The 9,649-nt window shown below is 40.0% G+C and overlaps 2 protein-coding genes across 2 annotated transcripts; one reads left to right on the forward strand and one right to left on the reverse strand.

Moving 5' to 3' along the window:
* HBP1 (SOUL heme-binding family protein) lies at positions 1-1,815 on the reverse strand. The gene is made up of 2 exons (XM_016333078.3): positions 1,412-1,815; positions 1-534 (listed from the first exon to the last, which is right to left on the reverse strand). Exons 1-2 carry the CDS (start codon positions 1,678-1,680, stop codon positions 99-101), a joined length of 705 nt encoding a protein of 234 aa, XP_016188564.1. The 5' UTR covers positions 1,681-1,815; the 3' UTR covers positions 1-98.
* A 2,023-nt stretch (positions 1,816-3,838) lies between these two features.
* LOC107632763 (uncharacterized) lies at positions 3,839-4,615 on the forward strand. Its single transcript, XM_016336424.1, has one exon. The coding sequence runs from the start codon at positions 3,839-3,841 to the stop codon at positions 4,613-4,615; it is 777 nt and encodes a 258-aa protein (XP_016191910.1).
* The last annotated feature ends 5,034 nt before the right edge of the window (positions 4,616-9,649 follow it).

Raw genomic sequence — 9,649 nt, forward strand, 5'->3', positions numbered from 1 at the left:
TTGGTCAAAACGTGCAACACTTTATTTATCAATTTAAGATGATGTTCTAACATCTCAAATCTCACAACTCACACACTAATAACTCCTCCATTATTCATTTACATTGCCAGCACATTATTCTCAAGATCAAACAAGAACCATATCTCATTCACCCTATCATCAAATTCAAAAGGCGAATTGTACTGAGCGACGATGTAAACAGAAGCATGTCCAGCTCTGTGGCTATTTTCAATAGCACTAGCCCACTCAGTGCCAGCAATAGCATCCTTCAATGCAGCAGCTTCCGCACCAACAGTTGAATCACTCACAAAGCCACCAAACTGCCTGACAGCCACGTGCACCGCCTCCCATCGCTGGACATGGAGTCCCTTAGCAGGAGGAGGGTTTGCTTGGTTCTGTTTTGGCACAAAGAAGCTCACAACAAATGACGATTCGCAAAAGGGTCCATCACTGGGTGACACTTCAGTGATCACTGGTGCTGTCATCTCAATTTTTTGGTTGTACTCGTTCTTACCCTGAATATAATCAAATAGGCTGCAGAAACAAAAAGCCTGCTCATGTTTATTTCAATCTATATTTAGATATTTTTTCTTACAAAAACAAAGAGCTAAATTTATAAGGATAAATTTGCCCCTACGTACATACAATAAAGGCAAGTTTTATTAGTGTGGTGGTAAGTGTTTGATTCTTTCACATCACACAAAGCAGGTTCAAACAGAAAGGTAACACAAGCTGTTCAATATTTTGAACTTCTTGTAGTACATGTTTCTTATTGCAAAAAAGAGCTAAAATTTATAAGAGAGATTTGCCCGCCAATATCTATTATGTAGCTATAATATATAATTATATAACTAACCATGTCCAAAAAAACTAAGCCACTAAATCAACCACTGGTATTGAAATACAAATACGTAAACAATATATGTATTTCTACACAATTGGTATGTTATTTTTGGTTTGCTTAGTATTTTTAATAATTATATATGCACTTATTGCAGGATTGCTGGTGTCACAAATACAATTTAGTTCCTATAAAAATAAACTTTCGCCATTTAATCGCTTTAAATCTTAAGGGTCATCGCATACTCTGTTTCTAGCTAGCCGAATTGTGCTTACTACGCAACATGGCAACTCCAACGGTTAAAGAATATTGTTTTTTCTTTTATATAATAATTATTTTATTTCCATATATAAAGAACCCAGGAAATATAAAAAAGTATTAGTTTCTTTTTTTTTTACCAAAGATATGAAATTCGAACTCGCAACCTCTCTTATATGAGTATGGGGAGACTGTGCCATTTCAACTATTATTCATTGGCTATAAAAACAAAAAAGTATTAGTTAAGAAGTTGGAAAAAAGAAAAAACCGTATCTTAATTAAATTAGAGAAGAAAGAGAGACCGAAAAAAACCTGAAGAAACCAGTTCTGGTAGCTTCAACAAGAGAAATTTCTGGAATTGGTGGATTCGAAATCCAGACAGTGGAATTATAGCGGCGAATTTCGTATCCATTTCCGACATGAACGACGTCGTAGGCAGGGCACTCTATGCGCTTGCAGGTGGGAGGAGTAAACGTCACTACATTCTGGCGGGTATCTGACAACACAGTTGTGAAGAGTGAAACTGAGAGGAGGCTCAAGAGTAGTGAAACCTTGAATGCGACGCTTGTTCCCATTGCCATTCCCAGTCTTGCTCAACACCCCCAGCGACCACTAGGTTAAGGCTTCAGAGTTAAGATGATAAATATGTTGATTTTCTACGGTCACAAACAAACTTAGTTTAGCATCCACACGTTCGCCTTGCTTGATTGGTTTGATGGAGCTCTCTGGTATCCTTTAGAAGAATAAATGAATAATAGAGGTACCACAAGAAAGCCATTTTCTGTTTTGTTTTTGTTTTTGTTTTGTTTTTTTATTTTTTATTTTTTTGTTTCTTTTGTTATTGTCGTTTGTTTGATTTTTTTCCCCTAATAAACGCTGTCTATGGACTAATAATATTTTGTTTAAAAGTTTTTGTAGAAGTCCTTTTTATTCCTCTTTGGGCTTCTTCCATCATTGCCACATCGGGTAACTTAGATTATGTTACCCAAATATTTTATGGATCAAACCTTTTGTTCTGGTTCTAACTTTCCTTGCAATCACGTTTGTTTTGGTCTCCTACCATAATAAAGGCTAACCTCATAGAGAGGGGATATCGAGAAACAAGATAATCCAAAATGAGCTGATTAATTTAAAGGAAAAGTTTAGAGAATCAACAATTTTATTAAAATTTAGTCAGTATTTAATTAATAAAATAAATAAATAATTTAATATTATTAAATATAATTTTATACCATTAAAAATACTAATAATAACTAATTAATAATTAAAAATTATAAAATTTATTGTCCCCCTAATATTCTACTAATTTAAATATGGAAAATATCTTAGTGATATATGTTGAAATGGATTTGTATTCAATAATTGTATGCAAAATGCACGACATATTTTGTAGTTTATAATTTTTATAATTTTTCTTAACTGCAAAACACAAATTATGTTTTATTTTTTATTATTTTTTTAATTTTTTTCCGAAAAAATACAAATTAAGTTGCTTCTTTTTAATACACATAAAACATAGATTACGTGGCTCAAGAATTTGGATATGGGAAAGTTGGTGGTGATTTGGCTAGAAATGGGAGAACCATGTGTATTATTACTTTGTGGACGTCTGTAATGCAAGGTCAACACGCAGGAGGCGTGTTGCCTGCTACACGTCGGGGGCGTGAAGAAACGTGGCGCAACGTCGTTGGTCGGAGCTGGAATCACGCCGGGGGCGTGTTGACTCAGCACGAGGAGGCGTGCTGACGTGGACCTAGCACGTGGGGGGCGTGCTGACTCAGCACGCAGGGGCGTACTGACACGTGGCGACACTTGATTGGCTGCGGCAGGCAGCACGTGGGGGGGAGGGGGCGTGGTGAATGCTCCCATCTATGTATAGGCAGAGCTGGGCTGCATTTTCATTCTGAGTAAGAGTGTGTGAATGTTCTTTGAGTGTTCTGTGAGTGTTGGTAGTGCAATGGAGGGTACCGCAAACTTGGTGGTGTATCGCAACGGTGAAATAATACGCAATACTCATGAGGGAGTGAGGTTTGTCTGCCAGAATTCGTTTTTATTTGTGGTTCCATGCACCATGACGTTAATGGACCTTCAGAACGGTACGTTAATGAGAGTGAGCAGAATTTTGTACCGGAATCCAGTTGTAGTTTTTGGTGGTCTAATACAGTTTGATACCATGCCAATCACTGACGAAGGGAGTATGCAGAATATATTTCAAATTTACCGGCAGACTCAGATGCGACAGCCACAGATTGAGCTATATGTTGAGTTTGAAAGCGTAGAGGCAGAAGGGATTCAAAATGTTTTAGATATAGAGGATGATAGAGCTGCAGTGTACGAGGGAATGAATAGTGACAGCGAAGAGGACTTCGAAGCCACTTATGAAGCCGGCGATGAAGACGAGGATGGTGATGTGGGAGTTGAGACAGCAACGGAGAATATAGTGGTTCATCCCTCGAGCAGTCAATCGATGAACGTGCCACCATTCATGCGTGAGTTGGATCTCGACGCCATGCATGCACCGGAATTTTTGGAATATGCAAACATAGGTACGTCATGCATGAATAATACGTTTTTGTTAATTGATACTTTTGGAATGATTAATGAACGATGATTTTCTGCTTTCTGTAGGCGTTGCTGGTCCTGAGGACAGAGAGTTCCGGATTGGAATGGAATACAGTTCCAGAAAGTCGGTGGTGGCTGCAATTAGAAGATACACTATCGTTAGAGGAGTTGACTAAGATGTTTGAGTCTGAGCCACAGACCTTCTATGCAAAATGCAAGATGTATGGGCGTGGGTGCGACTGGCTTATCCGAGCCAGCTTGATACGGAAAAAAGATTGTTGGGAGAAACGTAAATACAATGGAAGGCACACGTGCACAATGGGAACGATTTCACAGGATCATTCCAAGTTGGACTCGAATACCTTTGCTGATAGTATAATGCCGTTAGTCGAGACTGACCCGTCAATCAAAGTGAAATCTATAATAGCGGAAGTCCAGTCAAGGTTCAACTATACCATCAGTTACCGAAAGGCTTGGTTGGCAAAGCAAAAGTTCATAGCAAAAGTTTTCGGTGGTTGGGAGGATTCTTACCAAGCCTTGCCATGGTGGCTCTCGGTCATGGTTCAGAAGATACCTGGGTCAGTTGTGCAAATAGAAACACGCCCACTGTACAACGAGAATGAGGAGGCGCAAGGTGTAAAAATACTTCATCGCGTATTTTGGAGCTTCAATCCATGCGTTAGGGCATTTAGGCATTGCAAGCCTCTAGTTCAGGTAGACGGCACACACCTATACAGAAAATACAAAGGAACACTCCTGGTTGCTGTTGCACAAGATGGGAACCAGAACATTGTGCCTATAGATTTTGCGCTGGTGGAAGGGGAGACAACTGATGCGTGGCACTTCTTTCTCAGAAATCTGCGAATGCATATTGTCAGAAAAGACGGTGTGGGTATGATTTTAGATCGGAATGAGTCAATTCGGACAGCAGTAAATCGTTCCGGAGGTGACTGACAACCTCCAAGAGTATGGTGGATGTTTTGTATAAGGCACATCGTCAGCAACTTCCTAAGAGCTTTCAAAGTCCCTCACTTGCAGAAGCTTGTTGTCAACATTGGGTATTCAAGAACGGTGGAGGAGTACAACATCAACTATAAGAGGCTGGAAGAGCGAGACGAGGCATATGCCAGGTGGTGCGATGCTATTGGACTCAGACATTGGGTGTTGGCATTCGACGAGGGGCATCGATGGGGCCATATGACGACCAACCTTGTCGAGTGCATTAACTCAGTGTTGAAGGGTGCTTGTAATCTACCTGTGCTGGCGCTGGTCCGAGCAACATATTATCGGTTAAATGAACTTTTTACACGGAAGAGTGCCGAGGCTCACGAACACAAGCGTGCTGGGTTTACTTACTTCGTATTTGCACAACAGCGGATAGAGGCAAATATGCAATAGGCTGGGAATATAGTAGTGCACTGGTTTGACAAACAAAATGAGGTGTTTGAGGTGCGCGACATGGCTAGCGGGAAGGTGTCAGTTGTTGACCTTGCGCGACGGACGTGTGACTGCGGGCACTTTCAGGTGGAATGACTACCTTGTCGCCATGTTATTGCTTGCTGTGCTAACCAGCGTCTCGATTGGCAGCTGTATGTGCATGACGTATACAAGATGACAGAGATTCATAAGGTATATAGATTTGAGTTCACACCGTTAGGTGATCCCGAGACATGGCCCGCCTATGAGGGACCCACATTGGTCGCTAATCCCGCCTTAAGACGAACGTCGAAAGGTCGCCTCAAATTGACCCGGTACTTGAATGAGATGGATTCACGCGACATGCTTGGTCCTCGGGTATGCCGTCTCTGTGGTGCTCAGGGTCATAGTCGGAGTTGATGTCCTCAGCGTGCTGGACCGAGTGGTGGGGTGAATGATGTTTATTTTTTTCGTGTTTGTAAGCTGATGTCTTTCATAGTAGTCGTGTTTGTATTTTTAAATTTGTTTTTTGTAAGCTGATGATTTTAATACTAGTCGTCTTTGTATTTTTAATATTATCATTTACTGCCTTCGTGAAGTAAACAAACAAAACGTTAACTACGTTTTACATAGGTCAACATACAGAACATACAAATTACATTAGCTTAATTCTTACAATTAAATCTAAAAACCCTAAATCCAATCTCACTTCTTTCCAGCCATCCAATTCAGTCCCTTACCCATCATGCCCTGACCGAACCGCGACGGAGTATACCTATCAGGTGGATTTCGCTCCGTCCGTAGGTCATACGGGTGACCCGAAGCGGCTAAACCACCTCCCTCTGCCGGAGCAACCGACCCACCTGCCTCTGCCGGAGTGAAGGACCCACCTGCCTCTGTCGGAGCGGATGCACCTGGGTTGTAGTCATCAACAACTGTGTATGCCCGCCGATGGAAACCACTATCACATGACGCAGTCGCTGACGAGGGGTCGGAACCATGACCCTGCAAACCATGGCTCGTACCTACTGATACCCCATGTGGAGCAGCCAACGCCGAAGGTGAATGCATGGCGCTAAAATCTGACCAACCACCCAAACTAGCGTTGGCCCAATTTTGTGGCTACTGATCTCCATGACCACCAACAGAGAACTCAAACCAATCATGACCGGATGGAATCGTAAGTATAGGCTGATGAGAGTGGTGGTTAACCTGAGAGTAGTGGCTGCCCTGAGAGTGGTGGCTGTCCTGAGAGTGCTGGCCGTGCTGACTGTGACATCTCTGATGGCTGGACTCACTCTGGTGACTGTGATGGCTACCATGACTGTGCTCCGGTGGCTGTGGTACATAATATGGAAACGGCTCAAACACTGCATGCTGATGTGGCTATGGCTGCTGAGGTACGTACTCCTGTGGGGCAGGTGGCTGTGGTACAGGTGGCTGTGGGTCCTGAGGAACGTACTCCGACAATCTCAGCAGATGCCTATATGAGCGCAGGTACCAATCCCGATACTCCGTTGTCGGACTAAAATCCCAGGTCGGAAGGGGGTGCAGATACCGCAGCCGAGTGTTTCGCCTGTTGCCCCACTCCCCTATCCATGCCCCATGCAAAACTGTCCAGTCATGAAGCTGCACTCCGCGAAGAGCCATGCAATGCAGGTCCAGTGGAATCTCCCTTGCTCTTTGCGGGGGAGGTTGTGTATACCCAAACTGACGCATCACTCGGTCCACAGGGTGCCATTCGATGCACTCAAACGACAACAACGGAGCAACGGTGTCACACACATCAAGATGTCCGTGTAACTCGTTGGGTATGATCAATCCGGCGTACGGCCGCCACTCAAACTGCCAATCATAATTCGTATGTCAGAACCCTAACGTTAATATTTGGAAATAGGATTCACAAGAACCATAAATGTTTACCTCCTGCATGTAGTCTATATGATGCCTAAATGTCACTACAGTATTCGATGACCACGCTGTGGTGCGCGCCGAATGACTCCACCTGAAACATGATTCATTGAAAAGGTTTACATATGTAACCCTGAATCAAACATGCATCCTGAATATAACACAGGACTAAAATAAGAATTATTACCTCTTTGTAACTGGTATCTCAGCGGATGAAAGGGTATTTTTCGGTATGGGCGCAATACATGGCATTCGCTCTCATGCCCAAACAAACAACAAATTAAGAGGTCCATCCATCTCCTTTGTATCAAATCGTGATGTACGGCATAATGCTCTATAAAGTTGTGCAAGACATGCTGACCCCCAACTATAAGTATGGATCCGGTCGAAATCTCGAAGCAACGGTAGATACTTCGCGTGGGCGTATGCGGTCGACTTATCCGCGAATAAGGTCGACCCCAACAAACAGAAGATATGACATCTGACATATCGCCTAACAGAATCCTCATTGTCTAACGGCTCCGCGTCTCTGACACGTCTTACCCAAGCTAGCTTTATATAGGATTTTGAAGAATTACTGACTTTTGGCTCCCGACCGAATATCGCGTAGCTCTGGCTTTGCACGAAGCCACCACTACTATCTGTCCATCCACTCAGCCTCTCCGTCAATGGGTAGGCCAAATATATAAGCGACATCTTCCAATGTCACTGTAACCTCACCCACCAGCAATACGAAGGTGTGAGTCTCTGGCCTCCACCTTTCGACCAGAGCAGCTAATAACGGGTGAAATCCACGTATTACCCCCAATTTTAGAGACATGGTAGAATCCCGTGGCGCGTAGGTAATTTTTCACCATCAGATTCCACGTCTGTGGCAAATCCAGTTTACGCACCAACAAATTCCTGTTAGGCTGCATAAAAAAATGTTAGTTTAAATAGGTTATATATATTACAAAAAAATTTGTTATTAATATTTATTAAATTATTTATTAATATTCAAATTGTTTGCTAACCACATGAATAAATAAATCCATTTTAATAAAAATAATTAAAAAAAATTATATATTAATATTTATTTATTTCTTTACCTACTGTAAAAGAAATTATTGAATTAAAATAAATAAATAAATGTTAATAAATATATTAAACTATTCACTGAACTACATATTTTCTTTAGCTACTGTCAAACATTTTTTTTTTAAAATAAATAAATATATAATTCTTTTCTTTTTATTTACATAAATAAATAATATTTTTAATATTATTTATTTGTCAAAATACGTATTTGTAAAAATATTTATTTTTTCAATAATACTTCATACATATTTATTTATCTATTTATTCTTATTAATATTTTATAAATACCAAAAATTATTTAGTCTTAAAAAATCCAAATATTTATTATTTATGCATTACTTTCATTAATCATAACAAAATTTATATATTCAAAAATAAAAAAAATTTATGATAATACTAAAAAAAATTATATACAAAAAAAATATAATTATATTTTACAGATTAAAATTTTATTCTAACACAGTCGTAAAAAATAAAAAGAAATGAGCCTTCTTCTATATATTTATAAAATACTAACAACAACAATATTTAAAAAATTTCAGTATATAAAAAATTAAAATTTATCAACTTACATAAATTGGATATTCCAAATAGTTGATAATTTGTTCTTCAGGCGCCGCATAATTACGTACCATTTTTTTAAATTTTTACAAGTTTTTTTTATTATTTGTTTCCTACAAGCACCCCAACTAATTACACCTTCACTTCCACTACTATTACTCAAGCTGCCCACACTCTATTTTAACACTCACACTCACTCAAACACACTGCCTTTTTTTTTGTGTGTGCCTTTCTTGCTTCAAAACCTGATGCCACACTCTCTGTTCTTCAATGGAAGAAGAAGCTGAATTTATAAGGGGTTGGGCGCTGGTTATCGGGGAAGGGGGTGTTCCCTGCATGCAGGCAGGCCTGCAACACGCCCCCCGCGTGATGCTGTCACACCTCGGAACCCAGCAAGCTTCACGGATTACACCGCTTCTCGTCCCTCCCGTGTTATCAGTGCGGTTTCTTGTCGCCAGTTCATCACGCCCCTGGCGTGTTGTCCCTGATACCACCCTCCCGCAAAACACCCGTCTCACCCATATTGGGCCAATACACCAACAATATTTTCATAAAGAAAATTTCTGTAGATTACGTTTCATTTTCATTTATTTTTTTAAATAAAACACAAGTTAAGTTTTGCTTTTACTTTTTCTTTTAATTGGTTGCTTTAAGCAAAACTTAAGTTGCATAAATTTTTTCTATAATAAATAAACAAATATTATTTTTAGAAAAAAATTAAAATGACTTTATTTACTAAAATTTATTTTTTTGGCTCTCACACACAGTTCGCTTAGTATTTTAGCGACTTGCATTACATTTTTTCAATTTATATAGACACTCAGCGAACTGCATTACACTTTCTTCAATTGGTTTAGATATTGGGCGAACTGCATCAAAATGAAACAATTCGTTTAATGATTAGGCGAACTGTACCAACCCCAAATTCTATAAATACAGCGAGTACGAAGTGAATTCACTTGCACTAAATCTCACCTGTACTATTTTCACTTGTTTCTCTCATTTTTTTATTTGTAAAATATC

Source organism: Arachis ipaensis, chromosome B3 (assembly GCF_059453495.1).
Source record: "Arachis ipaensis isolate K30076 ecotype BB chromosome B3, ASM5945349v1, whole genome shotgun sequence".
Classification (NCBI taxonomy): Eukaryota; Viridiplantae; Streptophyta; class Magnoliopsida; order Fabales; family Fabaceae; genus Arachis; species Arachis ipaensis.

Bases quoted from the DNA above. Each gene is read 5' to 3' on its own strand.
- HBP1 (XM_016333078.3), bottom strand. From the start codon at position 1,680: ATGGCAATGGGAACAAGCGTCGCATTCAAGGTTTCACTACTCTTGAGC. The intron at 535-1,411 runs GTTTTTTTCGGT...TTGTTTCTGCAG, and splicing joins ACCAGAACTGGTTTCTTCAG to CCTATTTGATTATATTCAGG.
- LOC107632763 (XM_016336424.1), top strand. From the start codon at position 3,839: ATGTTTGAGTCTGAGCCACAGACCTTCTATGCAAAATGCAAGATGTAT.